At 41.2% G+C, this 22,549-nt stretch overlaps 1 protein-coding gene across 1 annotated transcript in view; it reads right to left on the reverse strand.

Annotated features, from left to right (window-relative positions):
• The window catches only part of RP1 (RP1 axonemal microtubule associated), a 127,007-nt gene that overhangs the window by 94,346 nt on the left and 10,112 nt on the right, over window positions 1–22,549 (reverse strand). The window contains exons 3-7 of the mRNA XM_039912531.1: window positions 14,161–14,339; window positions 13,555–13,641; window positions 11,582–11,714; window positions 5,422–5,573; window positions 1,399–1,477 (exon numbers count right to left, since the gene is read on the reverse strand). Of these exons, the coding sequence (XP_039768465.1) occupies window positions 1,399–1,477; window positions 5,422–5,573; window positions 11,582–11,714; window positions 13,555–13,641; window positions 14,161–14,339 (630 nt within the window). The remainder of the gene's footprint in view (window positions 1–1,398; window positions 1,478–5,421; window positions 5,574–11,581; window positions 11,715–13,554; window positions 13,642–14,160; window positions 14,340–22,549) is intronic.

The raw sequence follows: 22,549 nt of genomic DNA on the forward strand, positions 1-22,549 counted from the left end.
TATTAATGACGTAGAACTAATTGTTCATTTCTAAAGTTACTGAATGTGACAACTCTGGTATTGCCAATCATTGAAAGAGACAGGATTAAAACCCAGAATTTTGTCCTTTCCATCCGAGCTATTTATTCATTCTATCCTGTTCATCAACATAGATATTTGTTCCCAACCCTCAGCATTTACCTCTCTTTAATTATCATCAGTGGTTGTGATTTAATTGGGTTTGCTTAAAAATAAAAGGTTTTTTTTTTTAGTAGGCTAATCATGAATCCATCCACGATAGATTAAATAAGAGGACACAAATGACCTTTTAATAAGGTCACCTTCCAGCCCTATGATTCTGTCATTCTATGAGAGCAGTGTTGCCCAATGGAAAGAACACAGGACTGGGATTGTGTCTGATCTAATTTTATTGTAATTACTCCACCAAAGTTTTTGACACATGGTAAGCACTTAAATGCCATGATTATTCTTATTATTATCATTATTATTATTGTGACAAGATGGTAAAGGGGTATTTCAATGAACTTGCAATTGCAGGGCACTTGTCAGCAGGAAGAATTACACCAGTCTGTGCTACACTTAAAATATGCCCAGGATGATTCCCAAAGAGAAATCACTGCTTTCCCCCTGGAGAGTTTATACAGACATGATTGTCTTCCAAAGATGAACTAGAAAGAGACTGTGTAAATCTCTGTTAGAGTTCTAAAGCCCTAAAGCTACCAATTCAATCATTAACTACCCCAAAGGCTTATACGGCCAGCAATGCCATAAAACCTAAGAGAACAAATTTTTGGAGTCCTAATCTTGGGAGGCTGCAGAGGATCAGATTGATCATTCTACAACTTGAGGAAGGTGAACCCTGCTCTACGAGGTGCTCCGTTATCAATAGCATCAATCAATAACAAATGTCTAGTTGGGAGGAAGAATCTTTTTAGAGTGGAACACAAGCCAAATGGCTGATTTTCTGTGTGCTTCCAGGATCGGGCCTAAGTCATTTGGAAAACTAAGATTTGTGTATTTGTCCAAATTAAACTTCAAGTCTACAAATGTTCATGTAATAAAACAAATCTGGTCACTCCTATATTCCCATTTTGATGATAACTCAGCTCCAGAGAGATGAGTGAAATACTCAATCCCTTGCGGAGGAGGGAAAAGGATTCAGTTGCAATTTTTCAAGGCAAATTAATCAGGAGGTATGAAGATTTATCATGGCCAGTGTTTCCAGCCTTTCTCTTTCATATAATTTTTAGGTTTATAATGGGGTCATAAGAGAGATTCTTTTGTCTTTTGGTTTTGCAACACTGGGCATAAATAGTTTAAAAATTCTCAGCTCCTCACAAAGAAACATTAGAAATTCAGGCAGTCAGGCCTTGATTACTCTTTGAGGGCAGTTCTCACCTGAGCCAAGTCCATCATGGGCGATAACCAGATTATACAAATACCCAAGGTATACAGCTTCGAGGGAGAAGATGTCCGTCTACAATCAATAAGAGTTCAGTTAGATCAGGAAACATTCCAGCTTCCCACCTACACTGCAAAAGAAGATATTGTCAAAATCAGGAGGACAAATTGGACTCTAGTTGAGCAAACATAATTCTGAGTAGGTTAAAAAAAGACACACAAAACTGGAATATAGTTCTGCAAAAGTGCAACAATCCCTTTTTGATTTTTTCTCTCTCATTTTTTTTGTCTATGAAAAACCATGAGGATACAAAGTTTAGGGCTAAAATGAATTTTAGTCATGATGTGAAGGCACCCTATCAATCAGTGTTATGTACTGAGCACTTTCTATGTGCAAGCACTGTACTATGTGCTTGGGAAGGTACAAAAATACAACGGTATTAGTAGATGTGATCCCTGCCAATAAGGACCTTAGAGTGTACAGGAGGAGACGGACATTAAAATAGATGAGATGGGGGAAATAATAGAGTAATAGATGTAATAGTAAGGTAGAGGGGGAATAGTGGAGTGCTAGGGTGAATAGTAGAGAGGAATGTGTGTGTTTTTATTCAACTAGTTCGTGCAACTCCTCCTTCGTGGTAGAATTTTGAAAATACTAACAGTTGAGGGGATAAACAATGCCATGACTGGGTCAGTCCAGTGGTTCGACCAGAACAGCAGACTGACTTCAATATGAGCTGACAGGGGGACAACCGTCTCAGGGCTCCTCTCCTTGACACCCACTAGACATCAGTTTGAGGATTACCCTGGAACATTAGCTGTCCAGGGAAGACCAGGAAATTAAGGCAGAGGTGCCATCGATTCAATAATGGTGTCACTTTTACCAGGATCTCTTTGTTCACCATAATCCACCCAGACAAGACTGCTTTTTTGTGTTGGATCATTCATGGGGCTGAAAAATGTAGACGTCTTAGAATCTTTGAGGTAAAAATGTATGCCGCCTGGGAATGAGCAGCTGGAATTTCTTATTTCCAGAGCATTTCTGAAACAAGTGAACTTTTGAACTAGCATTTTCCAAAGAGAGAAAGGAGGCACTTAGGAAATAAAACTGCAAAGGCTACTTACAGTAATGGTAGTAAATTCAATAAACATTTGCAAACGGGCAATTAATTTAGATTTTGTTTGAAAGTTTTCAAAACTAAATATGCTCAGTTCTGACATGAGTGCTTTCATTATACGATTTGGCTAGATGATTAGTAGGGATTTTCAATTAATCAAAGGTACTGAGTGCTTATTGTGTGCAAAGCACTGTACTAAGCACTTGGGTGACTACAAAAGAGTACAAGAAAAGCAGTGTGGTCTAGTGGATAGAGCATGGGCCTGGAAGTCAGAGGGAGCTGGTTTCTAATCCTGTCTCTGCCACCTGTCTATGTGACCTTGGGCAAGTCAGTTAACTTCTCAATTACCTCATCTGTAAAAGGGGGATAAAGATTGTGAGTCCCCTGTGAGGCAGAGACCGTGTCCAACCCGATTTGCTTGTAACCACCCCTGTGCTCAAAACAGTGCCTACCACATAGTAAGCATTTAGCAAATACCACAATCATTATTAATAGTAGTTTTATTATTAAACATAACAGAGTTGGTAGACACATTCCCTGGCCATAATGAGGATTAGGGAAAGTTTGTTAGACAACACAAACTGGTTTGGATAGCACACACTGTGGTGCCGTAAGAAATTTGAGGTGTCTGCTTGCACAGCATCAGAAGGGTTGAGTACTTCAATGCAAGCTTCGCCAGAACTCAATGCCTGCATTAAAGGAGAACTGGGGGCATCTGGGGATTTTTCTGCCAGGTCCTCCTTGAGGGCAGGGCTCCTGCCTACCAACTGTAATAATAATAATAATAATGTTGGTATTTGTTAAGCGCTTACTATGTGCCGAGCACTGTTCTAAGCGCTGGGGTAGACATAGGGGAATCAGGTTGTCCCACGTGGGGCTCACGGTCTTAATCCCCATTTTACAGATGAGGGAACTGAGGCACAGAGAAGTTAAGTGACTTGCCCACAGTCACACAGCCGACAAGTGGCAGAGCTGGGATTCGAACTCATGAGCCCTGACTCCAAAGCCCATGCTCTTTCCACTGAGCCACGCTGCTTCTCCAACTGTACTGTACTCTTCGAAGCTCAGAACAGTGCTCTGCAAAAAGTGCTCAAACCATTGATTGCCCCAGTTCCTTTCTTTCCTACACTGACAACTCAAATTGATGTCAGTGAATATTCTGCTTTGGAGTAATATTTCTCTAGTTAAATATATGAATATAAATCAAAACACACTTTTTAGGGTCCAGAAGTGCAGATCAGCCTTAAAGGCAATATCCCACTGTCTACGAGCTGGTGCTCTACTTTCAGAAATTCATAAACTCATAAGTAAAACATATCTCTGCAGAAAGAGGAATGGGAGTCGTTTACTCTGGGTCCTTAATTAGATTACTATAAAATAATCGCTTTATGGGCTTGGAGTGAATTTTGTGGATTTGGAGTAATATTTTTAGTAGATATGGGTTTCTTCTTATTTCCATCACTGTTAAGAACTCTGACTGTAAACAGACTGTGGTTCTATGGCTGCAATAGAATAATAAACTGGGTTCTCATTTTAGTCTTCTCGATGAGTACTCAAGCATAGAAAGAGCTTGTTGAAATTGGTGCAAGCTCTTTTCAGGGTGAGACACCAAAAGGGAAGGTGTGAAAGAGCCACGTTAGATAGGAAAACATAAGACAAAGAAATTCCTTTAGTGAGTCTCCAACAGATGCATCAGAGGATGTTTGGAGAAACAATGTAATTGCTCCTCACCTCAGACCTACTATCCTGGTTAAGAATGAACTGTTTCACATCCTTAATTTTCTCTCATAATCCATCAGGGTCCTCTGGAGGCTTCCAACTTTTTCCTGTGGCAACAAACTGTGGCATTGCCAGCTACAGATTTATACAAACTCTTCTTGATCCCATTGATTCTTTCTGCCTCAATTGTAATAAATCCAACACACTCACCACCTTCTGTGTGAAGTATAACTTGTCATTTGTTTTGAACCTACCACCTTTACATTTCAATGGCTACCGATCATCCAAGCGTTCAGTACAGTGCTCTGCACACAGTAAGTGCTCAGTAAATATAATTGAATGAATCCCAGTGCTGAGGTGAACAATTCTGAGTTTATTCTGCCCACTGTCTTAACCAACTTGTATGGTTCACTTGGGTCCCCTCTCAACGTCCCCCTTACCACATTGAAGAGTCCTCATATGCTCAGTCTGGCTTTATAGAAGTTGCTCTAGCCCCTGTCTATTGAGGATTCCCCAGCTCTTACTGTATCCTTCACACGTAGCATCCCAGTACTGGCATTCTGGGACTTTATTCAGTGGTAAAGCTTGGCTCTTTATTGTGTTATCTATTCCCTTCCTGCTGTACTTGCCTGTAAAATGAATATGCTATATTTGAGTCCAGGGAAAGAGTGTTGAACAATAAAATGAAAAGGATATTAAAATATTTATTTTTCCACAGTCTTAAAGTCTGATAAGGCAAAGGAAATTAAAATCTAATGAATCTTGCTGTTTGTTAACTGGAGATCACGCTCAGTTCTCCTAAAATGCTTGGGTTGTGTTCTTGCAAAACTTCAGTTAAGGAAAACTCACTCTACAGTGCTCTCCTTTTGCAGCACAAACAGTAACCTTGGGAACGTGGCACTCTGTGTCCAAATAGGCTCACGTTGTCAGAAGAACATTCCCTAATTCCTTAATCATGTCCTAACCAGAATGCATTTTTTTTAAAAAAACCTCATTATTACAGAACTGAATACATTATTAAATGAACAACTTATGTTGGTACATGAATAACCTACTGCATTCTATATTCAACATTGCCATGCATAATGACCCTCTCTGATCTGTAGGTAGGCCAACCATCAGCCTCTATAATCTACAAGTAGTGAAAGCACCAAGCTTAAATAAAATCCTTTTGTTCACTCACTTGTCCTTTCAGAAATGCCTTGGGATTCTTTGATCTAAACAGCTTCCTGGATCCTGTGTCTCCCTTTTCTCCATAGATGGAAATGAAGACACTGGCTTCTGTCCCAGCATTCCACAGTTCCCCAGTTGTCACGAGCACCTCGTACCTAGTCACTATCGATGAAAGAAAACTGCTTAATATTAAATCGCTTCTAAGTGTTCATAACTCAGCTGACACCAAAAGAAAACAAGTGTAATTGGGTGAAGGAAGGTTGGTAGATGATTAGGATTTTGCAGGAACTTGTATTCAGTAGTAAAATGCATTGAGCTAAACCCTCATTTTGATCATGGGCATATTTTCCCTGGGTTGTCACAATGTTCGGTTGGGGAGGAACCAAAATGTCTTTGGCTTTAGTCCTTCAAGACCACTCAGAGTAATTGCAAACTGAAAACTGAAGACAAAGCAATTCTACAAATCACTATCCAACTCTGGCATGTATTGTACCAGAGACTCTAGGTGTATACATATATACACATATACATATATCATCCATTTATTAACCATCAATAGGAGCATTTGCATCTATTTTCTGTCTGCCAGCAAGGTATTACTCTCCTTAAGGATGATGAGCCAGTCAAATGGCTCAAAGTCTTGAACATTCCACCCCCTCTATTTATTGGGAATCAGCATAGCTTAGTGGAAAGAGCACGGGCTTGGGAGTCAGAGGACGTGGGTTCTAATCCCGGCTCCGCCACTTGTCTGCTGTGTGACCTTGGGCAAGCCACTTAACTTCTCGGTGCCTCAGTTACCTCATCTGTAAATGGGGATTAAGACTGTGAGCCCCATGTGGGGCAACCTGCTTACCTTGTATCTACCTCAGCACTTAGAACAGTGCTTGGCACATAGTAAGCACTAACAAATGCCATAATTATTATCATTTAAAATGCATTACTATTGCAATGTGCATAAGAATAGTGCATTAGCACTGTGTTAGTCCCATCTAAAGGGACACTTCTTTCGTTGGAGCGTACATTTTGGAAGGGAATAACTAAGAAAAGTAAACCAGTTTTGGCAGCTTTGTAATGCATTCATACATGAACTCTGGGATGTCTATAGTCTAAATTGAAATAGATGATGGTGATTTAATTTAAATTGCACTCTCGTGTTGGGTATTATAGAAACAATTGTCTTTGCTCCCAGCCTTAATTAGTCTAACCCTGTAGTAACTAATACTTCAAGTATTAACTAGTAACTTTATGCTATAATATGAGTATTTCCAAGTGGCCACTGCAATAATACTTGTAATGCCAAAAGTTATAACTACTTCTTCTGGTTATAAATGGCAAATACCCTTGATGTATCCAAGGAGAAGTACTAGTATGAAAAAAATTGTCAAAATGGTATTTCTCATCACTCTTTGCTATGTATTCATTCTTTCCCATTCCTAATCTCCAACAGTCAGTTTCACTCTTCCAATTCCCCAGACAATTATCCAGGCAATCCAGGCCTGCCATCTTCAAACTCTCCCATCTTTCCCAGGAGTCTCTCAAGAGGAGATCTCCTGTCTTCTCTCAAAATCCGCTTCCTTCCCTGCACATCTGACTCCATCCCTTCACACCTCAACAGAGCACTTGCCCCTCCCTGACCACCATCTTCAACTGTTCACTCTCCAGTGGAATCTTCTCCACTGTTTTCAAACATGCTCATGACTCCCCTATCCTAAAAAAACCCCACCATTGACCCAACAGCCCCCTCAAGTTATCATTTCTACCATTTCTCTCCGAACTCCTGAAATGAATTGTCTACATCCACTGTCTTAAGATCTTCTCCTCTCTCTCCTTAACCCCCTCCTATCTGGCTTCCAACTCTTTCACTCCACCGAAACCGGCCTCTCAAAGGTCACTAGTGATCTCCTCCTTGCCAAATCCTGTGACCACTATTCCATCCTAAAGCTTCTGGATCTCTTGCCTTTGACACTGTCAACCCCTCCCTTCTGTTGAAATGTTATCCAACCTTGGCTTCACTAACATACTCCTCTCTTGGTTCTCCTTCTATATCTCTGGTCATACATTCTCAATCTCTTTAGTAGGCTCCTCCTCTGCCTCCCACCCCCTACCTATAGGTGTCCTTCAAGGTTCAGCTTTAGGTCACCTTCTATTCTCCATCTACACTCACTGAAATTTCAGTCCACAAAAGAATTTTAGGAACTTGAAATATCCACATACTTGAGGCCAGACCAGGTTTTTTTGTTTTGGTTTGAAAAATGGAATTATCCGGACAAATTTTTAAGGATTATCCCAGTTTGGATCTCCAATTGCTAGGCCAGGGGATAAGAGAACAGTCAATTATCATTAGTATGAACCCTAGTAGTTGTGAGAAAAGCTTTCCATCCTTGTAAAGTTTACAGCACTTGAGTGGTCACCCAAGATGCACTTGGCCTACAGTTCACACCCACCTACTTCTATCTCTAAGTGGCTTTTTCAATGTAGGTTTGATTGACAGAGTCTGTAATCCCTCTAGGCTCTGCACACAGAGCTCTGCACATAATAAGCGCTCAATAAATAAAATTCATTCAATAGTATTTATTGAGCGCTTACTATGTGCAGAGCACTGTACTAAGCGCTTGGAATGAACAAGTCGGCAACAGATAGAGACAGTCCCTGCAGTTTGACGGGCTTACAGTCTAATCGGGGGAGACGGACAGACAAGAACAATAGCAATAAATAGAATCAAGGGGATGAACATCTCATTAAAACAATAGCAAATAAATAGAATCAAGTCGATGTACATCTCATTAACAAAATAAATAGGGTAATGAAAATATATACAGTTGAGCAGACGAGTGCAGTGCTGAGGGGATGGGAAGGGAGGGGGGGGCGGAGATAAATTGAGAGACTAACTAGGGATAAATAATAATAATAATAGTAATAATAATAATTGTGGTATTTGTTAAGTGCTTACTATATGCCAAGCATTGTTCTAAGTACTGGGGTAGATATAAGCTAATCGGGTTAGACACAGTCCCTGTGCCACATAGGACTCAAGGACTCACAATCTTAACGTCATTTTATAGATGAGGGAACTGAGGCACAGAGAAGTTAAGTGCCCACGGTCACTCAGCAGATATGTGGTGTAGCAGAATTAGAACCCAGACCCTTCTGACTTCCAGGCCCATGTGTATCTACTAGGCCATGCTGCTTCTCAAACAGAAGCCCTGGACCCCACCAGGAGCTTGAAGAAGGCGACCCTGAACCCCTCTCATTGCTATGCTATTTGTCCAGAGGAAGGGATCATATATTTCTCAAGGGCAGGGTCCACAGTTTCATTTCCACTTATGTTCCCATGCATTTAGTACAGTGCAATGCACACAATAAATGTGCATTCAAGCACTATTACCTATGCTGGTGATAGTGATGTAAGTCTGCCGGGAAAGCCAGTGGTTGAGACACTGGGCTCTGAGTCCCGGAGGGAAGGCCAGTGACAATTAACTGTTGTAAAAGTAAGGAAAGAACAGAAGCTGAATCTTTTCTACAAGCATATATATATATATCTAATAAAACTTTTTCTTCTTGGTGGTGGAGGGGAAGAGAGGATGAGAAGTTTGGATGTTAAGTTTAGAGTGTCTATTATTTTTAAATTTGTTATTTAAAAGGAAAGCTTGTGGAAATGAGATTTCTATGAGGACTTGAAAAAATGTTCTTAAAACCAAATTAGTTCTGCAAAACATCTTGGCATATTTGCCATTAGGTCATTGTTTAAGTTACCACTTGAGAGTCCGTAAACTGTTTCAGAGGAGTCTTCACCTTTCCAGAGCCTTGGAGGATACATAAGGGTAGCCTAGGATTAAATTAATTGCTGCCTTCTCCACAATATCTGTCTTACTTCAGGAAGTAACTTCCTCCAAGGGAGAATCTTAATGAACAACAATATAGTTTCACCAAGAATAAAAAATACCAGAGCTCAGAAATTACCTGGCTCTTCGCTTCTTCTGAACCCAGTCTATTTGAGACCATTTTATCTCATGTCCTGATTACTAAAATCAGTTTAGTTAAGGATAAGGTCAGGATAAGCCAGAGGCAAAGTTTGAACCAAGTATCTTCAATGACTACAGTCACAAAAACAGAGCCAACACAAATCATCAAAACTCCCGTGATTCACTTTTCTTTCAGTTACTACATTTTGGCCATTTTTTCCCCCATTTTCATATATCCCAGAACTCTGTCCTTCGAAGACTTTAGAATCTGTGCAAATGAGCAACCACGTAATAAGCACACTAAATTTTAGCTTAAGGATGGGAAATTGGTTCCAACCTCAGGAAGTACAGACCAGTGCAGGTCAGTACAATTTATGCTATTATGTGGATCTGACATGGATAGCCGTGGTATCGGCAGAATATCCAATAAAATGTTTCTCCAATGCCAATACTACTATATTGAGGTAGATGTTAAAGCTTGAGTTCTACTTCCAATATCTCATAAGCTTTTGCTGTCCCTCCACAGTTATCTGGTCCCCAAAATATCACAGGACCTTTGATGCAGCCAATGGGCCCACCAGGTACATACAATCAGTAGCAGAATCATGACCAAGACCTCTAGCGACAAACAATTTACTAAATGGCACCTCTTTAAGTTGCACTGTTCACTGTCCTGCTTTCAGGGAGAACTAGACACTGGAAATTCAGATTCCACCTTAAGAGATTTCAAAAAAGCACAGAGAAACCATTTTTATTGAGCATCTCCACTAATCAGCCAGGAAATTGATGCTTTGGAATCATGTCTAAGTTTGCCTTGGTAGGCAGAAGGTATTAAATACCTCTTAAAATAATCATGGTCTACCAAATGACTAAGAAACAGTAGAGAAGATAGAATTGATCATCCTGATACAAAGCCTATACAGGGAATAGCTCAAAACATGACCACCCCTAATGTTGAATTTATTTTTCCAAGTGATAAGAAAAGCCACAAGATCAACTGCCTGAAATTGGAGACCCGCTTGGATTCAAAGTATTTACTTCGGCCACTGCAGCATGCACTGAGAAGCAGCTTGGCTCAGGGGAAAGAGCATGGGCTTTGGAGTCAGAAGTCATGGGTTCGAATCCCAGCTCTGCCACTTGTTAGCTGTGTGACTGTGGGCAAGTCCCTTCACTTCTCTGTGCTTCAGTTACCTCATCTGTAAAATGGGAATTAAGACTGTGAGCCCCATGTGGGACAACCTGATTCCCCTGTGTATACCCCAGCGCTTAGAACAGTGCTCTGCACATAGTAAGCGCTTAACAAATACCAACAATATCATTATTATTATTATTATCATGGCAGCCATACCCTTTGGAAAGAATTGGGCTCAAGCCTAGACAACAGAAGTCAGGAAACTTTGAGGAGGCAATAACACCCTGGATTACCATGTCCAGCCACCTTGAAAAGAAGAAAATAGTTCATAAAAAATTGGAGACCCCAAAAGACCCCAGCCAACACAAGAGCCCAGTAAGGCTTAAAGAAGTCCCCTACCTTAGCCTAAGACCCCAGTGAAAGTGAGAAGTGCTCCCAATTCTGAACTGGTGGAGGCTGGAGAGCATTTTAGATAATTGAAGGTTTGGTTAACCAAACAATATTAAATCCCATCACCTACATGAGACAAGACCAGAGGAGAAGAGAAAGGAGAAAGTGACACAGTGAACGGAGAAAGAAAGAGAAGACAGAGGGCTTCCAGAGGAGGCGTGCATTACCTAGGGCCACCTGCCCTGTCTAAAATGCTATGGGGATCAAGGAGCACAGGCCTGGGAGTTAAAAGGACCTGGGTTCTAATTCTGGTTTGGTGACTTGTCTTCTGTGTGACCTTGGGCAAGTCACTTCTCTTCCCTGTGCCAAAATTACCTCATCTGTAAAATGGAGAGTAAGACTACAAGCCGCATGTGGGATGTGGACGGTTTCCAACCTGATTAGCTTATATCTACCCCAGAACTTAGTACATTACCTGGTACATAATAAGCACTAAACAAATACCTTTAAAAATTTAAAAAAAGGATTTTAGGCCTCAGTGCCAATGCCTTCAGGACAATAACCCTCTCTTCCTCCTCCCGTCTCCACTCCTCCTCCCCGTTTCCACCCCTCCCCAAACCCCATGGAGCAGGGTCCTGCTTCGGCAAGTGAGCACTCTGTGTTTCCTGGTGACCTTTCTTCCCTACCTGGAAGATCTGGTTGTCCCTGTCTTGAAATTGGAAATTCCCGACAGATTTCCCCATCCTCCTGATTCTGTGCCAGCCAGCGGTGAGCAGGAATATTGAACTGTTCCCCTGAAAGCAGGTTCAGTAGCTGTATCTAGAAGAACCACAATACTACCTATAAGATTTATTGTCAAGATTAAAATAATCCTGTGAGTAGACATGCCATTTTTCTTCTGAAAAGGTTTTTCACAATTTTATTTATAAATCGTTTGATGGTCTTAAGAGCTAAGAAATGACATTTTCTATAAAGTCTGTGACATTGTTTACTTTTCTCTCAAATTAGCACTTTCCTGTATGAAACATTCCAGAATTCTTTCTAAATCCTACAGGGACAAGCAGTGTTTCAAAGATTAAAGCATGTGTTTTTCTCAATACTTAGGAAATGGGAAATTTAGTTGGAGTTCTGAACCAGGTACAATATCCCCCTATAGAATATAAGTTCCTTAAGGGCATGGATCATGTCTACCAATTTTATTATACTAAATTTTCCCAAGTGCTTAGTACAGTGCTCTGAACACAGCAAATGCTCAATAAATGCCATTGATTGATTGACTGATTGATAGTGCCTAGCCTAAACATGAGATGAAATTTGCAATGTGGAAATTCCAGCTAGCCCTGTTTTGTCTCTGAGCGTCTCTCTGCCGCTGCTCTGCTGGTATTGTGGGAAAGGAATATGTCTGTTTATTGTGATATTATACTCTTTCAAGTGTTTAGTATGTGCTCTGCACATAGTAAGTGCTCAATAAATGCAAATGAACAATGAATAGATTGCTAGGAGAATAGACTAGGAGAATATGTATGGTTTTTCACTGAGAAGATTAAATACAGGCTGAAAATCACCAAAGAAATGGTTGTTTTTCAGTTCTTCCCTGCTAGAGTTGACTGCCTACTCAGATTCTGCTGGCCGACCTTGTGACACATTGCTTGATCACATTTTTCCAAATCACACAAGACTGGGCAGCTACTGATATTTGATCTAACTGTTCTATCAGGGAGAGAAAAGCTTAGGGAACAAACTAGTCCAGATCATTTATTAGAATTAAACTCTAAAATCTGGAAATTATTCAATTTGGTGTCTGTGGTTTCCTTGATTGGGGGGCAAATCGGAGGGTGGGGAATGTATTGGCATACATATACATGTTGTTCGACAAAGTTTTTCCAAATTTGTTCAACTCCAGCAAAAGGATGCATAGTCATCAGAATCATTTAAGTCCTGAATTTCAGCTTTGTTACTGACCTTTCTCATTTCTAATTCTTAGAAATTGAAAACAAATCAATTTGCCATCTACCCTGTTTCTTAGAGGTTCCACATGCCTTCCAGGATCCAGGAATCCTTTTGTCATGATTCTCAGAATGATACACTCTCCACCTAAGCAACCCCAGACCAGAGATGCCAATTTTGATCAATCAATTATTGGCATTCATTGAGTGCTTACTGTGTGCAGATCACTGTACTAAGTGAGTGAGTTTGTTGGGGGCAAGAAGGGGATGGGAATTTTATGTGGAGATGGGGATTGAGAGGGGACTGGCTTCAGGGAGTTAATGGGTCAGAAAGCCCTGAAAGCTCTCAGGTCTTGTTAGAGCCCTAAGCTGAGCAAGTTGGGAGAATAGTTTACACAACTGTGAGAGGAGTCAATCCCAGCGAGTGGGTCCTTATGGCCCAGGCTGCCATTTCCCAGGGGTCAGGTCATCATGGGGAGCTTGAGGGAGGCACTTCTCTCTGAATGGGCAAGACTGTGAGGTTACCCCATTCCACGGCAGTTTTGAAAATGAGCTGAACCTGTATTTGGAGGAATACCGTTCCTGACAGTATTGATTTTAGGAAAAGATTGAGCTCTTAGACACCATAGTCTCTCAATCGCTAAGAGGCAGGAAATGTCACTGAGGTGTGCTATTAAAGAGTTGGATTTCCACAGGAAGGAAAACTCTCTTACCTCCTTACAGTGCCAGCCAGGAGAAGGGCCAGAGTTACTGTGGCCAACGCGAATCTTGTAGAGCTCGCCAACATCTCCAGGGTTAATCTGTAAGGGATTCACAGAGGATGGATTTGACCAGTTTGTTCGTAACCAAACATTAGATGGTATCATGAGAAGAAGCATGGCCTCGTGGATAAAACACGGGCCTGGCAGTTAGCAGCACCTGCGTTCTAGTCCCGCTCTGCCATTTGTCTGCTTGATGACCTTGGGCAAGTCACTTCACTTCTCTGTGCCTCAGTTCTCTCATCTGTAAAACGGGGATTAAGACTGTGAACCCCATGTGGGACGTGGACTGTGTCCCATCCGATTAGCCTCTACGTCCCCCAGCACTTAAAACAGTGCCTGGCACATAGTAAGTGCTTAACAAATGCCATAAAAAGAGCATTTAACAATACTATTTGAGTGTTCCTAAACTGAGCCATCAAGCAACATCTCTATCTTCTTTTTCTTAAGATATCATTTTACCTTTTTAAAACATCTGTCTGAGAAAACACCACCTCGTAACACCTGTCAAAGAGTCTCCATTCACACTTCTAAGTGAGTTAATGCCATCTCAGGACTTACAGTGAAGGTGTCTTCATGGCCTTCTTGAAACAGATCCTCATCGGCACGATAAAGGAAGATAGGCCCAGAGCTTCTGTGAGAGCCATAAAGCACAATATAAATCCGGGAGCTGGTTCCTGCATGGGGCAGTTCACTGGTGATGATCGACACTTTCCATTTGCAGAATGAGAAGATCCTACCTGTACGGAAAGGATGGAGAACAGCCCCTTCTGGGGCCAGGAGTTAGTTTGCCCAGATGAGCGAGGATTGTGTCTAAGCAAGGCAGTGTCTTATGCCCCACCTTGATTATGTGCTCCCCTGAGCACTTTCTTATGGAGCCTGAAACCAGAGGGTAACATTCTTGGCGTACTTGAGGGAAGATTCCGTATGCAAAAGGAGTTTTGCGTTGCTGGTTCTGGATGAAACCTCCCCAGAGCTTCTCTTCACATACTGATGCCCATCTGGGTGGTACAGTCAGAATGGAGTGGGGTGGGGAGGTCTGTTCTGCACCCCCCCCCCACAGAGCAGCAGGGCAAGAACACCACTTCACATCTGGCACCTGGGGCATTTGCTCCCCCCACCACATCATCAGGCTGACTCTAAGGGAAGAATAAGATGGATGAGAATCAGCATTATAGTTATGTAAAGAGCACAAGTAGGATGCCCAGAGGATGAAAACCTCTTCATATATAATGGACCATAACTCCCTCCACCTTCAAAACCATACTAAAATCATATCTCCCCCAAGAAGCCTTGCCTAAGTCCTCATTTTCCTCTACTCTCCCTTCTACATTGTTTATGCACTTAGATCTGTACCCTTTAAACAATCCGTGTTTCTTGAGCACTTACTGTGTGCAGAGCACTATACTAAATGCTTGGGAGAGTACTATACAAGAGAGCTGACAGACATATTCCTTGCCCATCAGGAGCTCACATTCTAAAGGGTGATGCAGACATTAATATAAAAAAATGAATATGTACATAAGTTCTGTGGGGATGAGGGTGGAATGAATATCGTGTGCTTAAAGGGTACAGATCCAAGGGCATAGGTGAGCAGAAGGGAGAGGGAGTAGAGAGAGAATGAGGGCTTAATTGCGGAAGGACCCTTGAAAATGTGATTTCAATAAAGCTTTAAAGGTGGGAAGAGTGGCGGTCTGACAATGTGGAGGGGCAAGGAGTACTAGTAGAGAGATGTTGTTAACAAGGAGATGCAGCATGGCATAGTGGAAGAGCAGCGGTGTAGAAGTGGAAGATCTGAGTTTGAGTTTGAGCTTTGCCACCAGCCTGCTGTGTGTCCAGCCTGCTGTGTGGACAAGTCAATTAACACTTCGCTACCTCAGTTTCCTCATCTGCAAAATGGGGGGGGGTAATAATACCTGCCTTTCTACCTATCTCACAGGGCTTTGGGGAGGGCAAAAATGAACTAAATAATATGAGAGTGCTTTAGAAATTAGATTGCCATAGAATAACCAAAATGTTGGATCCATGGGGCAAAAAGCCAGGTGCTCTCTCCTAAGACAGCAAGGTCTAGTGGATAGAACCCAGGCCTAGGAGTCAGAAGACATAGGTTCTAAGCTTGGCTCCACCACATGTCTGCTGTAGACCTTGGGGAAGCCCCTTAACTTCTTTGCACCTCAGTTACTTCATCTAGAAAACGGGGATTGAGACTCTTCCCCGTTTAGACTGTGAGCCTGTCATTGGGCAGGGATTGTCTCTATCTGTTGCTGCATTGTACATTCCAAGCGCTTAGTAGGGTGCTCTGCATATAGTAAGCTCTCAGTAAATACTATTGAATGAATGACTGTGAGCTCCATACGGGACGTGGACTGTATACAAACTGATTAGTTGTCGTCTTTCCCAGCACTTGGTACTGTGCCTGGCACATAGTAAGTGCTTAGGAAGTACCATTTTTTTAAAAAAAGGTGGGGGCTCCCTGATGCCTCAGTGAAACATCTCAAAGGAGGTTAGGGCTGGGGGTAAAATACCCTGTAAACAATGGGGGGAAGACCTCAGGGCCACAGGGTGATCGGAGCAGGGGAGGAAGCTGTTGGGCTGACAGCATTCCTGCCAGTTCCACCCACCTCTGCTCTCAGACAACTCTATTTTGACACGCTTCAGGAATTAAAGGTGGACAAAGATAGTCATCATCAGTCTTTGTTTTCATTCTTCCTTTGACCACTCCAGTTACCATGCTGCTTGAAAATGCAATTTCTTTCCTTATCGATTTTGTCCCAGCACATTGAGTACATATTGATCTCTCCCTCAGCACCCCCCATCACCACCTGCCCCTCTGAACTCCATTACTCTGTCTCTAACATAGCAGAAGCCAGACCCATGTTATTTTGTTTCCGCACACTCATGCGAAGACTGACTCTGCCTAGGAAGAGTGGGAAGGCCGCTTGACTCTGATCTGTGCTTGTTGGTTAACTGCAACTTGCTTACACACAGAGATCATGGAGACGCTCCTACTGATCTCTCTTTTTAAATCCATAGGGTCCCTGCTTCCAAATGAGTACCTCACAGATTATATGCCGACTAACTGTGAACTCCCTGAGGGCAGGGATTGTGACTATTAATTCTACTGTACTCTCCCAAGAGCTTAGTACAGTGCTCTGCACAGAGTAGAGATTCAGTAATTATTACGGGCCGATTGGCAGACTGCACTGAGTTAACAAACGTTGCTGAATACAAAACCTAAATGGTTATCTTGGGAATGCTTGATTCGGTAACTGCCATTTTAAGTCCTGAGGGGCAGCCGTTTAGGCAGAAGTAGGGATTGTCTGGTTGCCATCTGAAGCAGTGGTGACTTTGAATCACGTGCCTGTAGGTTGGGGCCAGGCTACACGTTCTGATCTAGAGCCCATCACTGCAGCCCCTAAAGTCTCTGTGCTAATTCAGCCCTATTCACATGTTGTATTCACAGAACCAAGAGAAAAAGCTATATCAGATACTAGGTGATTCCTCAATTTTCCTGAGCTTTTGCTTCTTATTTCCTCCTACTCAGGCTTCTCGGGATTCTGGTGTGGATAGGTGTTAATCGCAACTCTGAGGAATGCAGGGTTGTCATAATCCTTAGGTTGGCATGTTCGGGTTTTTTTCTGGAAACCATCTTGGCACCCTCTCATTATGTAAACCAAGTGCTTATGCTGCCCTTGGGATAGGTCTTCCCTCCAGACTTCCTTCTTGGCTCTGTTCTGTCGTCCAGATTCGTTGGAATTGTCATTCCTGAATAGTTGGAGCCTAGATAACCAGCTTTTGTGGTGTACTTATCCCAGTTTGCTTTTCCTGGCTGGTTTTAGTTGGATTAAATTTGATTTTGACATTGGGCTGCACTGCTGTTTAGCCAAAAAAAAAAAGAGAGTCTTTTCTAACAATCTCATTTATATTAGAGCTGATATTTCTGGACTCCCAGAACCATCATAATGGGCCCCAATATATATCATTAGTTGATAGAAACCATGAAATCTGATAGCCCAAGGTTTCTTCCATTAATGCAAACACAAATTTCATTTGGAGAGCCTTAAGCCATAAGTATGCTTTACTGGATTTGGCTTGTCAAACCCTTTCTTTTTTTCCCATATTTTCTGATATTGTCCCAGAATGAAATCTAACTCCAGAAAAAAAAGACCCCAAAACTTCCTGCTTTATAATCACCCCCTCACTCCCCAGGATGCGTTTATCCGAACTATAATACAGTATACAAAAATTTATTTTCATAATTGCTAATAACTGATATGATGGTTGCAATCTAATCTTTTTAAGTACTTGGACTGGAAAAACCAGTGCAATAAGAGAGAAAAGGTGATTGTTACCTCTCCGAGGCTACATGAAACAATTTGAATGAAGCTATCAAGTTAAAAATTGAGGTTAAAAATTTATTCAGATTTTACTTCTTGTGCTTATGTACTCTATTACAAATATATATTTTGTGCTACACTCTATGTGTACTACTCTCTTCGGCTGTTGTGAAAGCCAGAAATTCAGAACATAAAAAATGAAATAACTTCTACTTAGGGAGATGCAGTGCTTCCTCTAGTATAATTGTTACCAATGGCAAAATCAAATGTATCCTTCTACTGCTTGTCCCATTAACAGCACTCTAAAATTAAGTGCTTGAAAAAAAATGATAGCATTTATTTTACTGCTGTTGCAATATTTTGGTGCTCTGAAAGCTGGCTATTGTCCTGAGTTAACCTCATCCTTTCTATGGCTAATAGCCAACAGGGGACACACAACTTATCAAAGGAAAGACCTCTGTTACTAGATACCCTTCTGATTGACCATTAGATCTATGGTAGGCCTCTGTCCCAGTAAATCCAAAATAGAAAGAGATATTCAGCCTTCCAAGAAAGACTACCTCTAAGTAGAACTAAGATTCTCCCCAGTGTCATCCATTGACATCCTGTTAGGTGCTCAAGGAGATCCAGTCACTCTTTTAAACCTCTAAGAATAGTAACAACAGTGTGATGGTATTAAGTGTTTTCTATGCGACGAGTACTGTTCTAAGCACTGGGATAGATGCAAATTATCCAGGTCAGACACAGTCCCTATCCCACATTTGGTTCACAGTTTAAGTAGGAGGGAGAACAGGTAATGAATCCTCGTTTCATAAACGAGGAAATTAAGCACAGAGAAGTTATGAGACTTTTCCAGCGTCACAAGCAGGCAAATAGCGGAGTTGGAATTAGAACCCAGGTTGTCTGACTCCCAGATCCGTACTCTTTCCCACCGCAGCACCATGTAAGGAAGTTTAAGATGGTGATGATAGAAGAGTTAAGAAGAATGGAGCAGAAGAAGCATCTCTCGCCTGCCCCAGGAATATACACTGTCCAGCACACATGGGACACTCGATTTCATGCTTAGCTACAAAGATGGAGGTGAGTGGAGACAACTAACAAATGGTTCTCCAACATTATTGGACCAGCAAAAATTCTCTTTGGCTTACAAAATTTGCATTGATCCTACTCACAATAACACACCTCTTCCTGGGTATTAATAGTCATATTTACTAAGTAGAACTCACCCCTCCTCACCCCTACTGCAGCCACACTGTTTTTCATGAGATTAAAAAGAGAGAGAGAGAGAGTCATGTGAAACTATTAGCCTCGGGCTAGAATTACAATTCTGAAGTTCTTTAAATTCTCATCCCTGGAATCAAACTGCAGGACATGCGATGGCCAAGTTCTTCCCAGTACCAGAACTCTACTTTAATTCAGTCCCAAATTGGGCTCTTAGATGGCCCTTAAGAAGGCACCTTAACTGATGCTGCAGTGCACTACAAACCTGAGAGTTGAGTCCTCCTCCCTGACTTCCCTAAAAGTCAGCCAGCACCTTAGACACTTCTATCTGGTTCACTGACTTCAACCTGATGCATGCTCACCCATACACTCCTCAATTCTCCTTCACAACTGCATATAAAATCTTTGAAATTTTAAAAAAGTGTCTTGTATTATGCATTTGAGAAAGTCTGATTACTGGATGATACTGCTCTTCCTCTTAATGATGCTCGGGACATAAAGAGTAAATAGTACATTTATTATCTAATAAACAGTGGTTTGCTTAATCCATAAACCTAATGCTTTTCTAAATGTAACATCAAATCTTTCTACCCCTGTTCCTTTTTCAGAAAAAAGCTTAGAAAGCCAAGAGGAGATCTTGCAAAAAGTGTTAAAACTCATTCAGCCAGTCACTGAATACTTAAAGTGTGTTTCCATCAAGTAGATACTATTGATTTTATGTTTTGTAAAAGAAGGGGAAAAGAGCAGAGGAAGGAACAATTGGGCCTACAGTAAATTCTGAGGGGAGTGCAGAAACTAGTTGCAGAAATCCAATTAGAGGTTTGCAGTAGTCACAGCAAGAGATGTGTGAGGGTCGGTGAATTCCTCTATCCCCTGTCCTCCTCCTCTCTCTATTCATCCCCAAACCCCCTCCCCAAAGCCGGGGCATTTCATTTTGCCTCTCCTTACCCAGCCACAGAGAGGTGCTCTCTTCCTGCCCTTTGGAAAGGGGAAGCAGCACAAGCTTGGGAGTCAGAGTATCTGAATTCTAATCTCAGATCTGCCAATTAATTGCTTGCTGTGACCTTGGGCAAGCCATTTCACTTCTCTGTGCCTCAGTTTCCTCAACTCTAAACTGGGGATTAAATACCTGTTTTCGCACCTATGTAGACTGTGAGCCCCACGGGGGACAGGGACTGTGTCTGACCTAATTAACATGTACCAACCCCAGTGCTTAGAACATTGTTTGACATACAGTCAGTACTTAAGAAATACCATGAGAGAGAGAGAGATGGAGATGGCGCGAGTCTAGTTCTGTAAAGGTTTCCAGGAGAAATAAGGAGAAGCTGATTTAGGTGTTACTGAGGGTGTCTGGGGCTGGATATATATGTCTTCTTTGTTCTATAGCAGACTGGAGGTGGAGTTAATAATCATGAAGTGTCATTCTGAAAAGATTGGTACCAAAAATCTAATTTCTTGATAATTTTATAATGCTATTCGTGCAAGGGACTGTGGAAATATTTGAAGAGAGAATATATCACCTGAGTAATGTAACTGGGGACCATTAAGCCTATGACAAGCCATCCATTACCAGCAGGCACAGCAGTTTTCCAAATAATTGCACTGCATGTTTCTGTTCCGACGGATTCTCGGTAAGGTTTAGTGGTGTGACACAGATACCCTCAAGAAGGCTCTGATAACCCTGTTAGCATTTCCTGGGTCTTGGCTGTTGTCTCTGAAAATGACTATCTTGCCATGAAAAATTTCTAGATCTCCTGTCTGGGCTGGACCCCGGACAGCTCTGAGTGACAGCTCTGAGCTCTTGAGTGATCTGGAGCCTGGTGGTGTGGTGAACACATCCCAAAGAGCAGCAAACAGGGGACGGGGAAGATCAGAGGACGAGAAACCATAAATAAGTTGGGAAGATTTTTGTTTCTTGATTGTTTTCCATGGAGACTAGAGATCACAATCATCTATTTCCCTTAAATATCAATTTATTTTCACAAGCACCATGGAGTTTCCAAAACAATAAAAAAAACCAAAACAAAGTTGGAATTCTTTGCATATTGAGACCCCCTCAAAACCGTTTTGTTACTGCCTGGTTTTCCGACATGTGAGGAAAGAGAACTGGATATATATATCGGCATCCTCTCAATAAATACCACTGGGTGATTAATCAATTAGTACAGCCTAGTTCTAACAGTTGACAAATCAATTAGTACAATTGTGGGATGAACTGGCAGTATCTCTTGTCAGTAGAATCAAAGTACATTTTGGCAAGGGACATACGGAAGGCTTGTGAGTCCACTGAGTAGGGACTGACTCTATTTGTTGCCAAATTATACTTTCCAAGCGCTTAGTTCAGTGCTCTGCACAAAGTAAGCACTCAATAAATACGACTGAATGAATGGTCATTTTTAAAAATTAAGATACTTTTTGGTTTTTTTTCCTGGGGGATTTCCATTTTTCCCAGTCTGTAAAGAGCCTAGGGGTCCATGCACTCTTTGTGTACATGTGTGTGGTTGTCCATTTGTCTCCCTTTGGTGCATAGTCCTAAACTGAAGAATTAAATTTTGAATTGTTCAGTAGCCTAAATTAAGTAAGGTGACCTTATGTCCACCAACAGCTAGCCTGGATGTTCAGCATTAGTTTAGCCATCTGAGTATATTGAACACAGGAAAGGAGTAATATTCCATCTTTTCTAAACAGGTACTGATCATGTGAATCACAATAAAATAAAAACCTTAAATTTAAAAAAGGTATAAATCCTCATTTCCAAACCTCAGATTACATACAAATCCCCAAAATACACATTGCTGGCTTTCTATATCAAACTATACTAAAACTAAAGTTGTCTGCAAGGATTAATTTTATTAATGCTCTTCAAAATAATTGAATGAAGACAAACATCACCTTCTTCTGCAGAACTGTCTTCAAAAAAGTACAATTTCATATTTGCTAAAAATTTATACTGATATTGAAAAATGCCTTTTCTCTATTTGATTGCATCTAAGTGGAAGCTTGTCCTGGATTTCCCAAGAAGAGAACTCAGTTGAGATTTTTTCTAGTCATTTGATTCAAATTTGCTCTTGAGCTTTGGAATCTGTTATTTAATAAATTGTTATTCTCATCCACAACTATTAAAGATTCATTTCCCTGATTGCTAGTGTCTTGTGTATTTGAATTCATATCATCCATTATAAACAACTGTGTCTGCAAGAAATTTACATATTTTTGTTTCCTTAGTTGTGCTTTAACTTGCATTAAATTGTTTTCTTCCAGGAGTGTGGAGAATTTAAGCATTCCACAGGATCGACTATTAATAAAATCTAATGCATCCTTGAAATGAACTCTATCAACTATCTCACTGATGGTATTATCTGAGGCTTTTTTCATATTTACACTATTGTTTT

Source organism: Ornithorhynchus anatinus, chromosome 7 (genome assembly GCF_004115215.2).
Source record: "Ornithorhynchus anatinus isolate Pmale09 chromosome 7, mOrnAna1.pri.v4, whole genome shotgun sequence".
NCBI classification, from domain to species: Eukaryota; Metazoa; Chordata; class Mammalia; order Monotremata; family Ornithorhynchidae; genus Ornithorhynchus; species Ornithorhynchus anatinus.